Raw genomic sequence first — 22,919 nt, forward strand, 5'->3', positions numbered from 1 at the left:
ATCCCCAGCTAATGGCTGCATTAAACTCTCACATCCTCGGAGACACGTCAAACAGTCACAACGCTGCTGTCCACGTGCACCCACCCTGCACTCCCAGCGCAGCCACACCCGGCGCTCAGAGCCGCGTCCTGCACTCCCAAAGCATCCACACCTCCCACAGTGCAGCTGTGCCCTGCATCCACAGCACCCACACCTTACACTCCCACACAGCTCAGCCACGCCTTTCACTCACAGCCACAGGCTGCCATCGCTCCCCTCACGGGCACACGCTGCGCTCACACTCAACTCCGTCACGCCGCACCCTGCGCTCACAGCTGCCTTCTGCCCTCACACACAAATCACCCACAACTCACACTCACGACCAGCTCAGCTGCACCATGCGCCCACAGCCACACCCTACACTCACCCCAATGGCACAGAATGCCCAGAAGGACAAGGCAAAGCCAACTCTAACCCTCATGTGTCCTACTTTGGAAAAGCCAACGCACAGCAAGGCTTGAGCCACGCCCAAGGGAACCACCATGCACGATCGATAACTGCAAGGGGCATTTGATGCTCCAGAGACACTTATCCCAGAATACAAATCTTCCAGTCCAGTCCCACAGGGTGCTCCGGGCACGGTGTGGCAAGAGGGCTCGCCAGTCACAGAAGTGCAATCATGTGAAGAACTGGGATGGACCAGGAGGCGTGAGATTCATTAGTCTTGCTGGTAAGGCTGCAATAAGGGGGACTTCCTTACTGCACTCGTGACGGCCGTGCAAGTAGGCCAGTATGGTCTAGTATACTGCATTAGCACGATCTTTCTAGCCATTGCAGCGCATGCTAAAGACACTGTACCATTCCAGCTCCTCCAGGGAGCTGCCTCCCCGCCGGCTCTGTCTGCACGGAGCCTGCAGGAGAACAGCGCTGGGAGCAGCACAGCAGCCCAGGGCTACGTCTACATGTGAAGCCAACATCGAAATAGCTTATTTCGACGTAGCAACATCGAAATAGGCTATTTCGATGAGTAACGTCTACACGTCCTCCAGGGCTGGCAACGTCAATGTTCAACTTCAATGTTGCGCGGCACCACATCAAAATAGGCGCTGCGAGGGAACGTCTACACGCCAAAGTAGCACACATCGAAATAAGGGTGCCAGGCACAGCTGCAGACAGGGTCACAGGGCGGACTCAACAGCAAGCCGCTCCCTTAAAGGGCCCCTTCCAGACACAGTTGCACTAAACAACACAAGATACACAGAGCCGACAACTGGTTGCAGACCCCGTGCCTGCAGCATGGATCCCCAACTGCCGCAGCAGCAGCCAGAAGCCCTGGGCTAAGGGCTGCTGCCCACGGTGACCATAGAGCCCCGCAGGGGCTGGAGAGAGAGCATCTCTCAACCCCCCAGCTGATGGCTGCCATGGAGGACCCGGCAATTTCGACGTTGCAGGACGCGGATCGTCTACACGGTCCCTACTTCGACGTTGAATGTCGAAGTAGGGCGCTATTCCGATCCCCTCATGAGGTTAGCGACTTCGACGTCTCGCCGCCTAACGTCGAAGTTAACTTCGAAATAGCGCCTGACGCGTGTAGCCGCGACAGGCGCTATTTCGAAGTTAGTGCTGCTACTTCGAAGTAGCGTGCACGTGTAGACACAGCTCAGGTGATGCTGGCATCCTGCTCCTTTCCCTGTGTGCTGCTGCCCCTCCCAGCAGGGAAAGGAGGCAGCCCCCAGACCTGTTCTCCAGCAGGGCTGCTGCTGTACGGAGCTGGCGGAGAGGCAGCTCCATGAAGGGGCGTGGGGTGGGGTGGGGTGGGGTGGGGCTGGGGCTTCTGTTCCTTTCCCTGCCAGCTGGGGGAGTGGGGAAAGCAGCAGAACTACCACCCCTCCTCGGGCTGTTGTACTGCCCCAGTCCGCCCAGCCAGGTAGGGTGGGGAGAGGAAGGAAGAGCCTCACACAGGGGCAGAGGGAGTCCCATGGGAGGTTCTGTGGGGAGGTCATGTGGCCACACTTAGCTGGTGTGTCACCCCCTGCAGCAGGAAGAAATAGAAACGTTTTACTTGCGCCTCTGAGCAGCCAGCCATGGCGGAAGCTACGAGCAAGTTCACAGCCTCACAGATTCCAAGGCCGGAAGGAACTACTGCAACCATCTAATCTGACCTCCCGTACAGCCCAGGCCATAGAACGTCCCTTGAATAACTCCTGGAGCATATCCTTCAGAAACAGACCCATCGCGACATGACAATTGTCAGTGACGGAGAATCCACCACAGTCCTCAGAAAATTGGTCCGGGGTGAACTCCTCTCGCTGTTGAAATGACTGCCTCGTTCCCAGCCTGCGTTTATCCATCTTCAGCTGCCAGCCACCGGATCATGGCAGACCTTTCGCTGCTAGACCAGAGCCCAGTATTAAATATTCGCTCCCTGTGCAGGTAGTTAGAGGCTGTGGTCGAGTGACTCCTTAACATTCTTGGCTACTCTACGCACATTGAGCTCCCTGAGTCTATCTACTTCCAATTCCCCCATTTATGCATCCCAAGGTCACTTCATCCCTGTAGGCCAGGATCAGCAGATTATTAACCTTTGCACAGGTACTGCTGCTTCCCAAGACAGAATCCCCATCTTATAACTATGACCTGCCTACTCCATTGCCAGATGCCTACATTACACTCAGCTGTACTAAAATGCCTGCTGTTTACTTGGCCAATTTGCCAAGGACTCCAGATCACCCTGTACCAGTGACTGGTCCCTTTCATTATCCACCACTCCCCTCGTCCTTGCGTCCTCTGCAAATGTCACCCATGATGATTTTATATTTTCTTCCAGGTGAGTCAAACAAATATTCAAGTGTATGACCAAGAAGAGAGCCGGTGGGACCCCACTAGACACATGACTGCAGACCAAGCCTTCCCAGGAGGAGTCACCGAAGGAGGGCTCACCACGAGGAAGTTCACAAACACCAGAGTCCTAATCCAAGGGCAGCCAGTGGGGGGGGTCAGGCCCGTTAACAGGTGCTAATGGACCCAAAGGAAAGGGAAAGCAGGTTGCTTACCCAGAAAGCACTCCCAGGACAAGGTTAAGAACAAAGAAGGAGCCGATGATGATGAGGGGGATGAAGTACAGCCAATTCCAGGTGGCTCCTAAGGCATCATTGGTCTGAAAGGGAAAAACAACAAGCATTACACTGTATTCCACCTGTGTGACCATGCAGGGGGCTGGTGAGTCCACCCCCAGGGTCTAGAACCAGGGCCTTGCATGCTACAGGATTCCCCAGCCATGGAACTTTCTGCAGAATCCTGCACATGGCCCAGGCACTGGCTAGTCCACCCGCTTCCCTTTGTAATTCTTTGAAGTTGCTCTTTGGTACCCAGTACTGGATGGGAGCTGTCGCGCCTGCCTCCACCCTGCCTGCGTGGTCCTGTACTGTACTGGCAAGTGCCTCTCAGCAGCACAGTCCCTGCTTGTCCAGGCTTTGGGGCACAGGAGGAGCCAGAGAAGGAGAAACTGGCTTGGCACCTTCCTGTCCAAAGCCAACAGCATGTCCAGGCCTGCCCTGATCCAGCCAGGGAGAGCGGTTCTTGGCGCTCAGACCACGAAGGAGCTGTGCCACGCTCAGACGTGCTCTGCTCCCTGCTCAGCTCTGAAGGATACAGGCAGGGCCCTGGGGAGCCAGGGCACCTGCAGAGCAGCACCACAGCAGGCCTGAGGAGAACTGAAGCCAGGGAGGGAAGCTGCTTTGAACTGGCCCAGCTGCCCTCTTTTCCACAGGGAACTTACAGCAGTGACCTGGCACGTGGGTGAGAGACTTGGGCGAGGTGGGCTAGGGCGGTGGCACAGCTGAGGAGGGAACTGGAGCTGTGAGCGTTAGGCCTGGCCTGCGTGGAAAGCACCGAGTGCCCGACGCAGAACATACTCCATGGGGCTGAGCTGTGAGCTTCCCGCAGAGTCCATGGTCAAAGCTGTGCACGCCAGCAGCCCCGGGCTGGCAGTAAAGACAGGGGTCCGCACCCGGGTGCTCTGACACGGCTCAGAGCAGCCCGGCTCTGGCAGGGAGAAGTGTCCTTACACAAACACTTGGAGCAGGGGGCTTGGGTTTGCACACTGCTTCTCCCCAAGCCTCTCCCTCCAGTGTGCGGAGGGAAGGGAGCTAAAGTGACTCATTAGCTGGGCTGGAGCCTGGCAGCAGGCTGTCTGCTGAGCAGGGCTGGGGCGCGAAGGGGAGGGATGCCGCAGGCTGTGCCACTGAATTCAGGGGTCCGTGCCCCACAATACCTGGGGCCTTGGCTCTTGCACTGCCCTATTGAAGCACAGGTCAAAAGAGACACAATCGCACTTCGCTCATGTCTGCATCTGCTGGGACAGAACTAAACCCACGCTAGGCACTGGCCAGGACGGAAAGAATGGCACCCAGTTACAGACTAGATGATTACGATGGTCCCGTCTGGCCTGAATGCCTATGAGACGGCGTATGGCCACAGACACTGCAGGACCGACCAAAAAAAGGGCCTAGGAGACAGGATGGAGAATTGTATCTGCCCATTAAATGGAGGCTGCTGCAATCTGCTCCACTAGATTCAAACCAAGGCGGGGTTTGCCCTTCTGAAACATCGCCCATGGTGCTGTTGTCTGAGAAGCAGAAGGGGCCTGGCCAGGCCCTACCCAACTCTTCTCTGAAAGGGTCACCCCATGCTCACAAACCAGCAACCCCTCTTCTGCCCCACCTCTCCTGCAGTTGTGTGCTCTCTGCCCTAGCGTGGCAAGGTCTCGGGCCTTCTAGAGTTCCTCTGAACTGAGCTTTCTCCTTTGGACATGGAGCCAGGACTTGTGCCAGAGGAGGAGAAGGGCACAGATATGTTATTTCTCTCTTTGCTCTCCCAAAAGGACCTGACTGAGGACAAGAGCTGTCAGGGGAGGGAGAAAGGTGTCGGTTTGACTCATATATAGCTCCTCTGGATGTGGAACTGACAGTGCTAGCTCAGGCCAGGCCTGGAGCAGGTAAGAGCAATGTATACTTCACCCACACAGCTCTGGCAGCCTGACCCCCCAGCAGCCTCTGCTACTCCTGTCCTGGGCCTCTCACCCTCTTCTGCTGGTGCCCCTCAGGCTTGGCTTGCAGCAGCTCCTTGCTGCTTCAGTGCCAGCCCTGCAAATTTCAATCCTGGCCTCCAGCGCTCTCAGCTCTCGCAGTCCTGGTAACATACCTCAGTCACCATCCCATAATCTCTCCTACACAGGGACTGACAATAGGGCCAGCGTGCTCAGTGCATCAGGGAAATGGTTGGATGCCTAGGACCAAAGCCAGCCAGCTCCTGCCACACAGTCTCTACCGCGCAGATGCCCTTAGAAGGCCTAACCACCAGCCAGCCTTTGCCTGATCCCCTCTCCACGGGGAGTCAGGCTCTGGGTGAAACCAGACTCCTCGCTCAGTACAGCCCGGGATTCACAGGGCCAGACCCAGGCTGAAGTGTTGTTCCTCTCTCCTTCCCTTCTCCACCAGTCCCACGGTGCCACGCGGAGCCTGGGTTGGAGCTATCTGCCACAGCAGACACTGAGCAGTGGGACCCAGCTCTCCGCCACCTCCTCTCTGTCCCATTGACCAAACATGGTGACCCAGCACTGCTGGTCCCCACACCGTGAGCTGAAAGGTAGGTAGATAACACACATCTTCTCTCTCTCCTCACTGTAATCTCAGCTCTCACCCCAGCGGCCTCCAGAGGAAGGAGAAGTGCCAACCAGCCAGCAGAGAGTCAGAGGTCACGTTTCACATTACAATTGAGGCACAGATTACCTCAGAGCAAAATCCCAGATGCAAACGTCTTCGGGTTCTGGAGAAGGTTTCATCCCCACCCACACATGCTCCCTGGGACCCAGGCTTCTTTCCCAGGAGGTGAGGCCCGGGGCCATGCACAGAGCAGGACATGGAGGTTTCTCTCTCTCACCCCCACCATGCTAAGCAATACAAAACCCACAGGGCTTCAATCTGTGAAGCGCAGCCTGGGTTCAGAAGGAAGAACTACATGCAGTGAAGTTGATTTCTCATTGAGAAGCTGCCAGTGTTTGTCCTTCCAGTGTGGGGGTTTTCCAAGCACGTGTCTACTCTGACCCAGTCACGGTTTATAGCGTGTCAGCCACTCCGCTTCACAGCCTCACCACTGAGACTCAGAGGAACAGAGAGAAGATGCCAGCGCCCAGGAGAGCCCTAACCGCAGGGCCAAACCATATCAGCTTAAAAGGCTTCTAGCGAGCACAGCTCCATAATGTCTGAATTCAATTATTCACAGAGCCTTTTAATAAAGCAGTGGCCCCTCTCCGCTGCCCCGGCACCTCCCAGTTCCCATTCGTCCTCTTGTCCAGCCATGCACGCATGATGCTGACCGGGGCCCTGATGTGGCAGAATGTGACCATCTGGGGGAGGGGGTATCGATCTTGTTGGAAAGAAAGAGTCTTTTTTCTCCCAGTGCTAACTAAGCCCTTCTCTCCGCCTGAGTCATCAGCAGTGCATCTTGCAACTGGGCCGCCGTCAGGCTTTGCTAAAAGAGAAGCCATCTTCAGCGGTCAGGAGAGTGGGGGAAAAACATCGGTGAGGCGGGAAAAAGCCTCCTCTGAATGGGACAGAAGTTGCCGGCGACGACCCCTGAGGGGTGACTCTGGTTCCTTACGTGCTGTGCCCCAGGCTTGCCCGGCCTGCCAAAGGCTGGGAGCGAAAGCACTGGAGGGGTCTGAAGGGACTGAATCAAGGCTATGAAGCAGCTTCTACTGTCAGCGCACAACAGACTGTGGCACGGAGTGTCTGGGGGAGGGCAGTAACAAAGGCCAGGTGGGACTGTCGCCTCTGTCCAGGAGCCCTCCTGCTAGTGACCGTGGGCCTAGTTCGGCCATGCCCTGAACCCAGTGCTAAGTAGTAGAGCCCTGTGAGCAGAGGCGACTGGTGCCAGAATTGCAAGGGGGAGACCAGCCATGCGCCTCTGCCCTGCCCCCTCCCTCCATGCCCCACCCTGTCCTCCTCCCATGCCCCTCCCCTCCATACCCCTACTGTGTCCGTCTGTCCCCTTCTCCACCCATGCCCCCCCTCCCATGCTCCTTCCCCTCCCCCTACTCTTCCCATGGCCCTCCCCCCCACCGGCTCCTCCCCGTGCCTGCTGCCTGCTGCTTCTGCTGTGTGTGGGGCAGTTCGCCCCCTCCCCTGTGGGGCGGTGCAGCTTGGAGCTGCTCTGATGCTGCGCTGCTCCAGGGGAGGCCCCATGCTGATCGGAAGCCGCGCGGTGCAGCTCTGACTGAGAGTCCGGGGTGGGGGCAGTTGATGCTGGGGATGTGTGTGGCCCCTGTGCACTCCCCACAGGTCGCCTGTGCCTGTGAGGACCCAAAGGTTGTATCTGCCTCCGCACCTGCCAAAAGGAGCCACGGAGACCTGCACGCAAGTCCAGGGCTGCAGATACACAAATACCTGCGGACTAGCCAGGTCCCAGATACAAAAAAGTCCGTGCACTCACAGCTGCACCCGCAGAAATGAGCCACAGCTATCCACGTCCGCGGACGCAGCTCCCTGCCGCTAGCTGGGGACTTGCAGAGCTCTCCAAACCAGGTGTAGAACACCCTGAGGGGCAGGGGACTGCTCTCCAAGCAGCTGCCCGGCTCTTTTCTGCCTCCTCCTGAGACAGTGCCACTGCAGGTCGCTGGCCGGCTCTCTGCCCTACGCCCCGCCTGCTGATGCGCCCAGCCACTGCCGCTCCGGTGTTGTCTCTCCCTCGCTCTCGTCACCTGCCGACGCTCATTACAGAGAGTGACACGCAAAAGAGAGGGGGATCATGACAGACGGTGAAAGCAGCTTGGAGGCGGCGGCGCACCTGTGCCGGGAAAATGGTCTCAATTACCAGCCATTGCAGCCGTGACGCAGCAGCAATGTCTTCTTTGACGAACCTGCCCAGCCGGGGGCGGCGCCACCTCCTCTTGAAGTAAACAGTCGCACACGGCAATTATCACATTAACCTCCGGAGGGGAGCGCGGGATGGAGGCGGAGGTGGCGGAGGAGGGGGGATTAGAACCCGTGGCTCGCCACGCGTAGCAGGCAGCACCCGAGCTGGCGGTGCCGCGCGAGAGGGGCGGCGCCTGCCTTCCCCAAGCCCTTCGGGGAGGAGGGGAAATCAGAGACCGGGGAGCGGTGAAGCCCAGGTCCTAAAGCAAAGCTCCCATCTCGCCAGAGGCATCTGCCCTCAGCCAGGCCGGGCTGGCGTACAAGGAGAGGTTCAGTCCCCTGCCGGTTCTTCACCTGCCACGTGCCCACGGTACCCTCCCTTGCTAGCACGTCCCTGCGCCCTGCTGCCCACTAGGGCTGGGAGAGACGGATCTGGGGAGCCATCCCTCCTCTGCCTCTACTGACACGCCCCAAGAGTCCTCTCAGGGGCCTCTCAGGGCAGCGGGGCGGCTTCGGAGAATACCCGAGGGCGTCAGGCCGGCAGTAAGGGTCAGGCCTGGCCCTGCACTTGCCAGCGGTCAGGAAGTGGGGTGACCCCCTCCTGACCTGCTTCACTCTGCTATCTTCCCGCCGGGCTGCCCTGCTTCACCGCAGCTGTGGAGCACCCTGGCCCCAGCCTGCTCCTCTCCCCACCTCCCCGGCCACAGGGAACCCTGCTGCTGGCCCCCCCACCCCGAGTTAAATCCCCCAGGCTGTGTCACTTAGGGGAGGGGACCTGGGGAACAGGCCCAGTGGCTGGGGGGAGATGTAGAAAGAGGCAGCATGGTGCAGGGCCTGGGGAGGAGGAGGGGACTGCCCTAGGCCCGCACCCCTGTGGAATGGCTCTGTCTGACAATCCCCCACCGAACCCGGCCTGACCCCTCCCAGGAAGTCCCAGGACCCCAGATCTACTTAGCCAGATGACTGAGCGTCTCCCTCCAATCCTGCTGCTGCGCTCCTACATGCCACCCTCCCCCGCGTTTGCCAGGACGCGGCAGCCACACGCTGGCAGCATCGCCCAGCACAGCAGGAGCAGAGGGGAACAATCCCCCTGGACTGCGGCAGCTGGAGAGGCCTGGGGAACCGGGGTGGGGAGGGGAGAAGAAATGCAGTAACTTGGAGACAAATGGCACCAGCTGCCTTCCAACAAGCAAAGGGATGTTGGTCTCTCCCAGGCTGGTGGGGTCCTGGGTCAGCAAGAGGCTTCAGCAAACATGCTGTGGTTGCCACCTGGCTTCCTGTCAGTGGAGCGCCAACTGCTTTACCCTCACCTGTCCCTGCCCCCGGGTTAGAAAGCACTATGCCCATTCTGCAGACAGGGACACTGAGGCACAGAGGGGCTACAGGCAACATCTTCCAAAATGCAGGCGGTGCAGGTAGGAGCTGATGAGCGAGGGGGGAGGAGGAGGATGCTCAGACACTGTCCAGCCGAGCCAATGCTACTGGAGAGCCCTGGGGCTTCAGCGCCCTGAGAAGGAGAGACCAGATCAGAGGAGTCACCGTCGCAAGGCCTTGGGATGAAGCCTGGAACTTAAGCAAGCTAAGCCATTGGACAGTCCAGATGCTCCAGCCCACAGGGACCCGGCAAAGTCAGGGGGCGGCTGCTTCCCCCGGAGCAGTCAGCACCTTGCTGGACTGAGCCCGAAATGGACAACTCCTTCTCCAGTCGCCTTAGCAAAAGTCTCAAAATGGGCAGCCACGTTAGGGCAGGTCTACGCCAGATGTGAAAGTCGATCCTAGACATGCAGTTCCAGCTACGACATAGATACTGGCGGAGCTGGAACCGACCTACCTAGGATTGACTTATCTGGCCGGCCCCTCCCTTACTCCTTGTGACAATGAGGAATACGGGGGTCAACTGCGACCCCTCCTACTTCAATTCTGCGCATTCGCACGAGGCACGTGAAATCAAGCCCTGGAAGATGAACCCCGGCTGGGTCGATCTCTTGGTAAGCAGATGCACCTTCAGGCTGCGTCTGTAAAATCAGCACGGTGTCCTGTAATACCTTACGATGGATTTCCACTTGCAACGGCTAAATGCAGTGCCCTGCATGGCGAAAAGTAAGTCACACCCTCCAGGGCTCATACACCTGCACACCCACTAATGTGGTATACGCCATCAAATGCTAGCAACACCTTTCTGCCATGAACACTGCACAAACCGGAGAGACTCTGTAGCAAACAATAAAGGGCACAGATTGGACATCACGAAAAGGAACACACACAAACCTGTATGGGAACACTTTAACCGTGCGGGACATTCGGCAAAGGATTTAAAAGGAGCCATGCTGCTACGAAAAACCCTTCAAGCCTCAATTACAAAGGGGAGCAGTTGAATTGGAGCTCACTTGCAAATGCCACCCTACACAACTGGGCCTCAGCCAGGACCTTCTTTGGTGAACACCCGACAGAGGCAACTTCCCCTCAGGGGATGCTCACACCTTCTCATCAGCTGCACTGAATAGCGCAATCACCCTGACTAATAATCTTAGTATACAATGGATAGTAACTTCCTTCTTTGCACTAATTTTCTGACATATATACCTGCCTTTCCGCATGACCAGCAGTCCTGTAGCACCTTAAAGACTAACAAATTTTTTAGGTCATGAGCTTTCGTGGGTTTTCTTCAGATTATTGCAAAGTGGATCTTACCCACAGAAGCTTGTGACCTAATCAATTTGTTAGTCTTTAAGGTGGTACAGGACTGCTGGTTATTTGGGAAGCTACAGACTAACAAGGCCACTCCTCTGAGTCTATATACCTGTATTTCCTCTCCAGTTCATCTGATCAAGTGGGTTTTACCCACTGAAGCTTATGCCCTAATAAATCCATTAGCCCCTTCACAGACAGAACTGACCAGAGCACTCTTGACACAATGTAACCAAGAAAGAAGGTCCCTATACTACAACCGCCCCCTCCAACAAAGCCCATCACAAGAAGAAACCAAGCACGTCCTAACGCCAGCAGGGTGACCTACTGTGTGGGTGATATTTTGCCATGTGCTGTGGTTCCCTGTTGGTCTCCATCAAATGCACAGGATTGGCACTCGAGCCACAATACCGTCCTTGTATAACAATGATTCACATGCAAAGACAGCGGTTGGAAGCAATGTTCCCTCTAATTTTTCCCATCCATGTGTGGAATAGATTTTGTTGTGTGCACCAATGTGTGTGCACATGTGGATCACCAGCAGAAACACATGCTGCCACGTAGGCGCTCTGCAAATCGACTGGGTGGCAGTTGGATTCAAGAGAAATTTTATGGGATGTACCTGCCAAGGCAAGAGGGGACCCCCCCACCTAAAAATAAATATAAATGTGCCATTTTAGCATCTTGACTCTGTCCCTGTTCTCAGCTACTTCTTGTATTGTGATAGCACCTAGAGGCCCCGTCAGGGATCATGATTCCACTGGGCCTACACAGAGAGCCAGTCCCTGCCTCAGAATGGCTAATCTAAACTTCCAGGGCAGAAAAATAGCCAAATCCCCCTCTCACCCTCAAAACATGAGCCGAAGTCTCTCTGCAACCTGGCCCCTCCTGTACAAACTCATTTACAGGAGCAGGGAGTCGCTGGCTGGTGCTGGAATCCAGGCAACACATTCATACAGTTCCATCAGGGTAACACATAATTGCTACAGTCATCAACTTTCCCTGACCTACTCATGGACTGGATTGTGCTGCGGTGGGAAAACGATGCACACGCAATCTTGGCCTATCGTTCTGCCAATTTGTACCTGTCTGCAAAGAAAACCGCAGGGTTAGCTGAGGGGCCCTGGCCTGGCCTTAGCTAGAGGAGCAGGCTGCTGAGAGCCTGTAGTCACTTCATGCCTCTGGCAAGACCTCTAGGGACTTTCTGTCCAGTCTTACATTCACCCACACAAAGACTCGTTAATACTGCCATGCTAGTGCCAATAACGCTCCCACCTGTCCACAGGAAAAACTCCAGCAAGAGACGCGGCTGCTGCTGTGATTGTGTAGCATCTGTGATGTCCCAGGATGGGGTGGGGGAGCTTTTATGTACTATTCTCAGGCTCGGTCATTAAAATAACAAACTGGCAGTTTTAATTATTGCATCCAGTTTGGCTGGAGATAGCCCACGGAATAACCTCACATTCCCAGAGAATCCCTTTGATTAAAAGTCTATGGAATATGAGCTGCACGAGGGAAGACTGAATTAGGCCTGTTTAGTTTAGAAAAGAGAAGACTGACGGGGGACATGATAGTGGTTTACAAGTACCTAAAAGAGTGTCACAAGGAGGAAGCAGGAAAATTGTTCTCCTTGGCCTCTGAGGATAGCCTAAGGAGCAACGAGCTTAAACTGCAGCAAGGGAGGTTTAGGTTGGACATCAGGAAAAACTTCCTAACTACCAGCGTGGTTAAACACAGGAATAAGTTGCCAAGGGAGGCTGTGGAATCTCCATCACTGTAGATACTTAAGAGCAGGTCAGACAGACATCTGTCGGGGATGGCTGAGATAGTGCTGGGTCCTGCGGTGTGAGCAGAGGATTGGCCTCGATGACCTCTCGAGGCCCCTTCCCGTTCTGTGATTCCAACACCTTGTGAGAGACCTGAGAAAGGTTCCACAGGGATTGTCTCCAGGTGGGAGGTTTCGGAGTCCTGCTTCGAAATGGGGAGGGGGATTTTCCGGGCAGAACACTAAGGCATCACTCAGATGTGAACGCTCTCGTCCCAAATCAGCAATAAACTAAGCAGCAGGATGACATGCCAGACACCTGTCTGGCTTGAGGGCCAAGCAAGGTGGAAGTGGTGGAGAAGCGAGTATACAATCTCACCACAACAGGTGGAACATTAGTTTCGTACAAAACAAAAATAACAAATGAAAGGTTTTAAACTAAGGATATTTGCTAAGGTCAAAATCACCAAAGAGAGCCCCGGCCTGTCACCCATCTCATTCATAAATGTGAACAAGAGGATCTGGGGCAAGAGAGAGGCAGATGCTTCCAGTTGTTTCTTGTCCCCCACCTGCGTAACTCTGTCCGCCTCAAAGTTCACAGCAGGTTTTTTACTGATGTCTGCTTTGGAGGAAGGGTCTTTTCTAGTGATCAGCCCAAACCCAGCCAAACTGGGTCCGAAATCACCAGCACCTCAAGATTAGGATCCAGGCCCAAAACAGTGCAAATCAGGCTTCCCTCAAAATGGGGCAAACCACTGCCATTCTGTGACTCAGACACATCCCCACCCCGTGGCCTGCCACCTACCAGCCTCTCCTCTCTGGCTTGTCCTGACGTGCAACACATCCCCATGGGAGATGGAGCCCGTTTAGAGGGACTTGCACAGCAGGGTTTACAGCTACCACGGACTGCGGGGCAATGCGAGAGGGGGTCCTGGCTCCATGCCCCTCAGAAGGGGCGGGGCCACTGGTCGAAGGGGCGGAGCCAAAGGCAAGTCAGCTCTGAGCTGTGCCTGGACCGTGGTGCTGGGCCTCCCCCAGCTGTGCAGTGATGGAGCAGCGCTACAGGGGCACTTCAATGGGCCCAAGCTCTGGCCCCGCTAACGCAGCAGCAGCAGCCAGAGCTCCAGGCCCTTTAAAAGGCTGGACCCTGGGACCACTGCCCCTCTGGTTCCACCCCACGCCCCCCCACAGTGGTCCTGGACAGACACACGCAAGGATGCGCACGCAAAAATTAGACGACATAGGAAAAACCACCATGACCGGCGTGTTGCAATAGAGAGTCACAAGCTTCCCTCAAACACCCTCCATCCCCCCACCTCCCAGCCCCAAAGACCCCGCCATGTGCTACAGAGCTGTCCACGAGGAGGCAGATTTACTTCTTCACCTTAATAGCCGTAATCAGATCTCCTGTATGCACAACCAGGCTTGACTGCCGGCTGCTGGTGCCTGGCTTCTGTTGGCTCCTCAGTTACCGTGCCTGGTTTGGATGAAAACGCTTTTCTTTTCTAAATTAGCTTAATGAGGAAATTGGCACATTCCCTCTGCAGAACAAGGGCCGCTGGGTCTTAGAGGGCTAGACTGCAGCTCCACAGAGCACGGCTGAGGCATGAGAATGCAGGTGGGGCAGGGGAGTCAATTATCGCTGGCGCAGGGCTAAGAAAGCACACCCTGCTCTGAGGAGGGGAGAGGCAGGGTCCTGCCAGAGCCAGCAATGCTATGTGCTCCTGCTGAGCTCTTCCTCCCCCTTCAAGCACAGCTGGGCACTGCATGTAAAATGCAGGTTCCCTCTCAGGAGCTGGAATTGCAGTGGTGCAGCCATCTCAGCCCTGGCACCAGAGGAAGACCCTTGCAGGGCTTAGGTGGGACCCTTCTGGCTGATTCTGTAAGGCGGCGGCTGGCTCTGGAGGGAGATGTGCCCAGGTTTTGTGGGCAGGCAGGTAAGCTGGAGCCCTGCTGGGGCCAGCCTCAGGTTCTAGTGGTCGTCCAGTTTGGTCAATTCTAACTCAAATCCTTCCACACAGCTGGGGTTTGAATTCCCCACAGCTAGCTGCTCCCATGTGCACCGGGGCCCTCCCCTCTCCTTCACCCCCAAAGGGAGTATTCTTTGCAGGTTGCTCCCCCCAGGTTGCCTTCCTCCTGCCCATTCACTGTGGGTTGGACTCTCAAGTGTCAGGGCTGTTGTGATCCCCCTAGAACCTGGCAGTCCCGACTCTGACACCACAATGAGCTGGCAGATGGGATATAGCAAGTTCAGATCCCCTCCTTGCCCTATGTTTTGGGAATCTAACAGGAGCAACTACAACTCCCCTTCACTCTGAGGCACTTCTGCTCCAGTGTGGGACGTGGGTGACACCCAGTACAAATGCTCTACCCAGGCACAACTCCACGGCTCCCCAGAGCCTTTCTACTTAGCAGCAAGGCCTTGAAAGAGGTGTGAGCTCCCCTGGAATTCCCTCCCAAGTTCTAATCGTTCCTCCCAAGCTGGCACCTCCTGCAATCTCGTTAGCTCGGACTATTCCCAAGCAGATAATGTTTACGTATATACAGGGTGGACGAGGTTTTCGCAATGTCCTCGGCATTCATCCTCTATTAAACTCACCAGCTTGGCTGGTGTGTCTGTTTCCACCAGTAAAGCTCTGTCACTGGGTGCCTGAAACCTGAATGTTGGGATTCATGTACTTTGATTACCCAGCTGCCAGGATCCCACACCTCTCCAAAAGGAAACGCAAACCCAGGTCGTTTTCCTGCATCAGGAGGGATAGGCCCAAAGGGCAAGGCCCCGTTCTGCTGCCCATCACCATCATATCGGAGCTCCTTCTGCATCAGATCGACCGGGTTTTTGTGAGGAGTTTGGGACTGAAAGAGGAGGTTGCGTAGCGAGCTCACTTATGGTGGAAAGGTTTTCTCAGGGCGGCTATGAAATGTTTTCTGACGATAGGTTCTGGATTTGCCCAATCTCCCCTGGACAACTGCTCCACGCTCGGATCTCCTAGAAAAAAAATGCTTCGTCCCCAGTTCTCACTTGCTTTGTGCCAGTGATTGCAGCTGTTACAGGGGTTCATAGATCAGAATTCGGTCCTGATGGTGCCGTGGCTTAGCTCATTCCAGACACAACACTTGGAACATTAATGGTCTGAACATTGCAAGGTATTGGCTCAGGCCGATCTCCTTAAAATGGTGTTGGTTGAGAAGTCTGTACAATCAGCGCCCCCCGTTCCCCAACCTCAGACAGTTTTGCTTTAAAACAGAGGCCTGGGAGCGATTTGCCCCTGTTAATCAATCATCTATCTTGGGGGGAAATCTTTGTGGCTGAGAGGAAGGTTGGTTGTGTATTTACACCTCTGTGCAAGGACTCCATGAATCTCAGTTCTGGCTCCGGCTCCACCTCAGACTCGCTGTACAACCTTAGGCAAGCCCTGACTCAGTAATGCAGTCCTCAGTGGAGATGCATTCCTAAGTCAGGGCTTTAACATTTCCAATCCTCATCGCCTGTCTCTGTTCTGCTTTTGCGGACTGCAATCTCTGCAGGGTAGTGACTACCTCTTCCTGTGTGTGCACCTAGCACCTAGCACGACAGCTGATCTTGCCTGGGACCTCTAGACCCTCTGTCGTACATATCAATGACAGTAATTATTATAGGGATGCTGTGATGGGGTGGACTAAGCCCCAATGCCTGCTACAGGAGACCAGAGGCCTGGCCACACCCCATCCTAGTGACAGGAGCAGAAAAGAGGTCCTCCAGGCAGGACAGAGCAGTTGTCTCTGCTGCAGCCAGTCAAGGCCCAGCAGGATGATATAAAAGAAACTGCTGGGCTAGGCCTGGCAGTTCCTCAAAGGAGCTCTACCCAGGCTGGTCTATATACTGACTGAGAGACCAGCAGCACTTCGGACAGCTCCAAGCGTGATCTGAACTTAAGACCTGGGTAAGGCCAAGGCCCAGATCCAGTGGCCGGAGACTGGCCACAAGTCCAGTACAAACCAAGAGCGCCACCGACAGAGTTAGTCAGATCCTAGCCCCAGAACCTTGCCAGGCAACACCTTACGTGGCATCCCTTGGCCACGGAGTGGTGTACGCAAGTGGACGGGTGTGCTACAGGTACTTCTTCAGCAATGTTGAGAATCCTCAATGACATGTTCCAACCTCACTGCTGAATTAGCTAATGAAGCATAGCCACTGGGATTACAGCAACAAGCTACAGATGCCAGACTGCCCTGCAGCCCCGATTCTGGTCCTAAAGGAGCTGCTAAGCAACCCAAAGTTCCTTGAGCATTTCTGCCCTTTAAAATACTCATTCTGGCTCAGGCTTTTCAAGAGAGCCTTCCCCAAGGGTGGAGTATTATACAATGGGAAGAGCAGAGAGGTTTTGATAGATCAGATCCTTAAATATATAGATGCTGCAGACAACATGTGTTTCAGGCTGCATCACTTCAGCAAAAAGCAGGAGCATTTGGTGTCCAACACAGGGCCTCAGTTTCACTGAGGGTATGTCTACACTATGCGAAAGATCAACCCGGTCAGGGTCGATCTTCCAGGGTTCAACTTCATGCACCTGGTAGAGATGTGTGAAACCAAACTATCTGCAGTCAGCAGCTGACCTCTGTACTCCTCAATATTGTAAGGAGTAAGGGAGACCGATGGGAGAGTTTCTCCCATAGCACTCCCTCAGGGAGGATGGCCAGGTAAGTCAATTAGAGATCAGTCGATTCTAGCTGTGCAACCGCTGTCGTTATAACTGTGTATCTACAATTGACGTAACTGCCTAGTATAGACCTGCCCTGAGTCCTAAGTCACAGAAATAACCCAAGAAGAAGAAAAAAATATTTTTCCTTGTTCTTGCTGGGTAATCACACCCTCTGTCTCACTCTCCTGCCACCCTACAGAACTGCGGGGCAACACTCCTTTACAAACTGTATTGACTTCTGTGCACAAACAGATTACACACTGATTACATGCAGCCATTGGGAGAATGACTTGTTTTTTAAGGGCAAAAACGTCAAAGGCTCCTCCACCTGCCTAAACATGGATTCACAAGGACCAACAGCTCCCCAGGGGGGAGAGAGGCCAAATCCAATGTACTTGCCTAGACCTTTTCAGTAACACAGCACACTTCAATGAAACAAACAATTGCACGGCACACCCACTTTTTTCAGCTGACTCAATTGCTCATAAACATCACATTTACCTGCATTCACTGTGGTCACAGTCTTACGAGGGAAGCTTGCAATACAGCAGTGCACACAAGAAGCTAAACAAGGAACAAATGCATTAATGTTTCAAATCCACCACAGAACATGCCGTCTTAGACACGGAGCAGAGCCACGTTTTCAAAACCTGCTCAACTCAACTATTCACAGCCCGAAATCCATTCCACACGCAGCAATCAGTTGGGGCCCCTGCATTTCACCTGTTCGTATTATGAATTTCGTATTTGTAACAATACTTTGAGAAGTATCGCTTTTATCAACTAACTGAACTGATAAATCATTGAAATTCAATGGATGAGAGCAAAACGCAAAGCAAACAGCAACTTACTGGGTTAGAGGGAAACCTGAACCTGCTGATGTGCAAAAAGGTGGGCAAGCTGGGGGCAGCAGGCTCCAAAGAGCAGGCTCCCCTCCCTTCCAGCACTTTGGACCTGCAACATGGCATTTAAACCACATCAGCTCCAACAGGCTCCTGCCTGCCTCCCCGCCCCCCCACTTGCCACAGCAGGGAAGGGGGCAGGCTCCCCACCAGCACTCTGGGGCTTGGAAGCAGCATTTTAGCTGCTTTCCAGCACAAATGGGCTCCTACAGGGTCAGCATAAGAGCCGCTGTTGGGGGAAACTGACCAATCCCACACCAGCTGGGACTTAGGCAGCCTTGCGGCTTGAGCCCCAGCTGGCACAGGGTCATCAATTTCCCACCCCCCACCTACCCCCGGAGCAGCTCTGCAAAGAGTGGAGGGGAGGGGAAATTGATGAAATTTCATGGTACACTTGGACAGTTCTCATGACACACTGGTTGAAAATCCCTGGCCTAGGCTACCGCACCATGCAGCACAGCATTATGGGCCAGTCCCCCTTTACACCACTCTGTATTTCATCATTCAAGTCCAGCAAGCAGATCATCCCCCTATATTTCAGTCATTCTCAAGCAGTGTTTTAGCCATACGTGACTCACTAGAAATGGGCCTGAACAAAAAAGCTGGGGAAAGTCTGGCTCCAGGTTCTGAGTCAAAGCATAAGAGAAAGGATGATGAGAATCAAGCTTTAGCAAAACTCAGAAAAATCTGGACTGGGAAATTCCAGTTTACGGTCAACGTGCTTAAAGGGTGGCCTCACTCTGTGAGAGCACCAGAATGGGCCCAGTCTGCAGAATATTGTTTTTGTCATATGGGGGGTTCTGAAAATTTTGAACCTGCAGGTTGGAAGTTCCACAAGGCCTTGTAAATCGATATCATGTTAAACCACTTCATATGTTCACAGCTACTGCAGAAAGAGAAGCAAGCCTCATGGTAAAACCTTCCACAGTTGTACACACCAGTATACTGAACTGTAGATTATGCAATGAAAAATAAGAGAACTTTAATTTTCCTGTGGGGGAAAAAAACCCAAAATGTCCCCCACTTTCCAATGACCAAATCAATTTCCTTCCCACTCAGTTGACTCCTTCGTTCCCAAAGAGATCTGTAAAACAAGCCAAGGTTGTACAAAATCCAGCCAGCCACCGGCAAGGTATGCGTGCAAAAAATGCCTGGCTGGAACGTGTTAAGATAGGATTTAACCACCAGATATTGTAAATCCCTGGGCTTAAAGCAAATAGGCTTGCAATGCGATAGAGATTCTGTATAAACCTTAAGCATAAACCATTTTGCTTTGCCGCTTGCAAGCACTGTACCATCCCGTGACTATGATAATAAAACCTTCCTACCATGGCACACCGGCTGTCATCTCTCCATATGCTGGTGAGTGCCTGTCTGTATTACAGCCCCTTATACATACACACACGCACACTCCCACCCTCTATCTCCCCAGCTGCTGCTCTTGCTGGTACAATCATCACTCAGTCCCTCACAGGTTTCTGGGCCGCAGCACCGCTGAGGGCTGGGCTCTGACAGAAACAGCTGCGTTGGTAATAAGATTTAAGCGTGCTATGGAACGGCTAAGAGCGCTGGGTGCCGATTAAATTTTCATACCTCTCAGTCAGGGAGTTCTGTAACTTTTTTTTCAAGCATGAAAAGGGCTTTTTTCTTTTCTTTTTGTAGCTGCTCCAGCTTGAGGACCTGGCACTGACAGGACTCCTGTGCATGGCTGCAATGCATGGAAAAACCGAGCATATCCCTTCTTTCCCCCCACCGCCTTCAACTCCCCATCTCTTGCTTACGTCTCTCTGCATTGCCACTTCTCTCTCCCAGCCCTGATGCCTCTCGCTTTTACAGCCTCTCTCTCCAAAGACACCCCTTGATTTTCTGCAGCAGGAAAGGGCACACTGGCCAGCCTGCACACCATTCGGGGAAATCACCAGCAATTAGCTGCTGCTTCCTACTCACTTCATTGTTACAGATACAACACTTTGACCTCTTCTCTGCAGCAGAGTGACTGAAAGCTCCCAGCCACCCAGAGCAGATGGCTGGCCATAGCTGGCCCCTCAGACGGTTCCCTCCCACAAGCCCTAGGCAATGTTCTGTGGGGTAAACACTCTGGCTGAGGCTTTAAGACAGGGGTGCAAAATAATTTTTCATGGGGGGGGGGCGGACTTTTCTCTGGAGGAGGTGCGGGGTCTGGGATGGAGGCTGGGTGCAGAAAGGAGCTCGGGGAGGAGACCGGGGTTCAGGAAAGGGTGTGCTGTCTGAGAGGGAGGGGGTTGTGACCTGGGTAGGGAATTGGGGGGCAGGGTCCAGGAGGACTTACAGGCACAGGAGAGGATTCTGGCCTGGGGGGAGGATGCAGGAGTGGGTGCAGTGTCTGGGGGCAAACTGGGGAGTGGTGCCAGAAGTAGTCTGTGCCTAGGAGATACTTACCTGAGCACCTCTTGGCCAGCAGTGCTCTGAGGCAGGCTTCCCTGCCCGCCAGCACCACCAGCCCACCGCACTGTGCTCACCCCCAGCAACATCTCTCCGCTCCCATCGTCCAGTTTCCAGCCAAGAGGAGCTGAGAGGTTTTGCTGGGGGTGGGGGCAGCCCGTGAGTCTGTCCAATGGGAGCTGAGAGATTTTGCTGGAGGTGGGAGTAGCACCCCCAGGTCTGCCCCCCTCTGCAGCCTTAGGAGTCAGCCAGAGGTGGGATCAAAGGGCTTTGGGGGATGGATCTGGGCTTGCCCACCTCTGCTTTAAGAGCTGAGGTCTCCGCTTTGCACTCTGCTTTCCATGCCACTGCCTCCCAGACTTCACTCTGGTGTAGGGGGCTGGTGCTTCAAGCTGGGACAGCTGGCAGCATGGACGGGTATGCAGAGAAGGGGCTTTCAGCAGGTCAAGGAAGCAGGCACATACTGGCTTCAGCTCCTCAAGGACGGGGAGAGGGGACCAGGTGCCGTCCTGCCAACTGCTCTGCCGGCCCCTCTGTGGTGGGAGCTGCTGCAGCCCAGCATGGCTGGCTGCCACCACTGGAGTTCACTGGTAAGGGCCGATTAACCAGTAAACATACTGGTAAACCCTCATGCTTACCAGTATGCCCACACCCGGGCTCATGTGCACCTCCCAGCACATACAGGGATCACCCTCCCAATCGGCTCTAATCACCACCCACCCCTCGCTTCAGAAACCCTCCTTCCACTCTGCTGAAAGGAGCAGGACAACAAGCTCAACCAGTTCTCAGCTTTGTGTCAGACAATGGGAGATTCAGAGGTGTTTAACCTGCCCTTCCCAACCCACATCCCCTTCTAGCACCACTATGAGTGACAGACAAACCCACCCTGGCTTTTGCCTCAAACCACCCCCCAAGGCTAGTGCTTGGCAAGTTCAGGGACCTCTGCCCTGCAGCTGGGAGGGTGCCCCCCAGCTCGGGCAGACAGACACGCCAGCTGTCAGCCAGGGCAGCGTGGGCAGCGCCTCAGGCTAGCTGCCCCTAAACACACGCAGGTTTGTACCCCGGTACGCACGGGCCAGAGCTGCTGTCTGTGCTACCTGGTTACACTGCAACGTACAGCGCAGTAGCGAGAGCAGAGCTAGCAGGTGAATGGAGCATGCTCCCAGCTGCAGTGTGGATGTACCCAGGGAGACAAGTCCCCCGAAATCCTCCTCCCAGCATCAGGTTCCTTGGGGCTGAACATTAATCTCTCTTTATTTACCTTGACCGCCCATGTTTGGTCTGTGCTTGGGTTTAAACCTCGCTCTGGTGAGCTTCTCCATAATCACTGGTATTCAGTTAACCCACAAGCTGCACAGCTCTGAGCTTTGTCATCACCTCACAACTTCCCAACACCTAGAAAGCAACTACTAGAGTAGCCAAACTCCAGCTACGCAATCCCTCCTTTCTCTGCCAAGACGCAGAGGGAGAGGGGCTGAGGCCATGACGAAACTGCAGGAACGCGGTGACAAGGAATCCCCTCTCTGGACACGATCGCTTTAAAGCAATGGCTCTCTGGCTGCTTTCATCCTAACAGAAACACGGCAAAAAACTGCACCGTTCATCCCACTGAAGGGTCGAGCTTCACACCTATTAACCATTCCAGAGGAAGGGGCTGGCACTCAGGAGCTGAATGCGACTCTCCACTCTGCCACAGACATCCTGTGTGACCTTGGGCAAATCTCTCAGCCCTCCCTCCCCCGGTACAACCAGGATAACACCACTAGTTAAAGGCTGATAATACCCTGATGATGAGGCCAGAGACAGACCTATGAGAGAGTCTTATGCAGGGTTCCCCGAAACAGGATTCTGAAGCCACGCCAAAAATCTACACGTACACCAAACAATGCGCTAAATTTTAAACAGAGCAACGTCTTTAGTACTGTAACTCTACATGTCTCTATGGCCACCATATTGTAGCCATCTGAGAACCACAGGGGTTCAGTGCAGACCCTGGGCAGGTGATAGTGATTTGGGGAAGTTCCATTTTTGGGCACCCAACCTGCGATCACGAGAAGGGCCTGATTTTCAAGCAGCTCTATGGGAAAATCTGGTTCCTTTAAAGACGTCTCAGGTTGGACACTGGAGAATTTAAACCACCCCAAATCACGGATCACTTGAGATAATCTTGGCCACAATATTAAACCTGGACTTACGAGTGTGCCTGGATATACCAGCCAGTATAAACCTGAACTCGCATGGCTTCAGTAGATCTTGTGCTTTCAGTTTCCTATGCTAACTGCCGATTTCACTTGGACAAATTCTCTTCATTGATAGCTTTCATGCCTACCCAAGAAGGGGGCATTTCAGGTTCCATTCTTGTGCTTTTCAATACACAGACCACCACTGTGGATCAGTGCTGTGTGTTACCACATGATGTCCTCTGGAGATAATCCCAACACAGGCTGAAACTGCAACTCTAGCTCCCGATACATGTTTATGCCTGGGAACGCCTGGGGTGTTCCTGCTGGGCGTCCATCTAGAATTACACTCATGTAAGGTTGACTCATTCGGTGTTTCACATTTCTGC

The 22,919-nt window shown here is 54.3% G+C and overlaps 1 protein-coding gene across 1 annotated transcript in view; it reads right to left on the bottom strand.

Moving 5' to 3' along the window:
• Window positions 1-22,919, bottom strand: part of CACNA1E (calcium voltage-gated channel subunit alpha1 E) — a 245,656-nt gene that overhangs the window by 120,007 nt on the left and 102,730 nt on the right. The window contains exon 8 of the mRNA XM_075003399.1: window positions 3,033-3,136. Within this exon, the coding sequence (XP_074859500.1) occupies window positions 3,033-3,136 (104 nt within the window). The remainder of the gene's footprint in view (window positions 1-3,032; window positions 3,137-22,919) is intronic.

The sequence above is a fragment of the Carettochelys insculpta genome, chromosome 9 (genome assembly GCF_033958435.1).
Source record: "Carettochelys insculpta isolate YL-2023 chromosome 9, ASM3395843v1, whole genome shotgun sequence".
Classification (NCBI taxonomy): Eukaryota; Metazoa; Chordata; order Testudines; family Carettochelyidae; genus Carettochelys; species Carettochelys insculpta.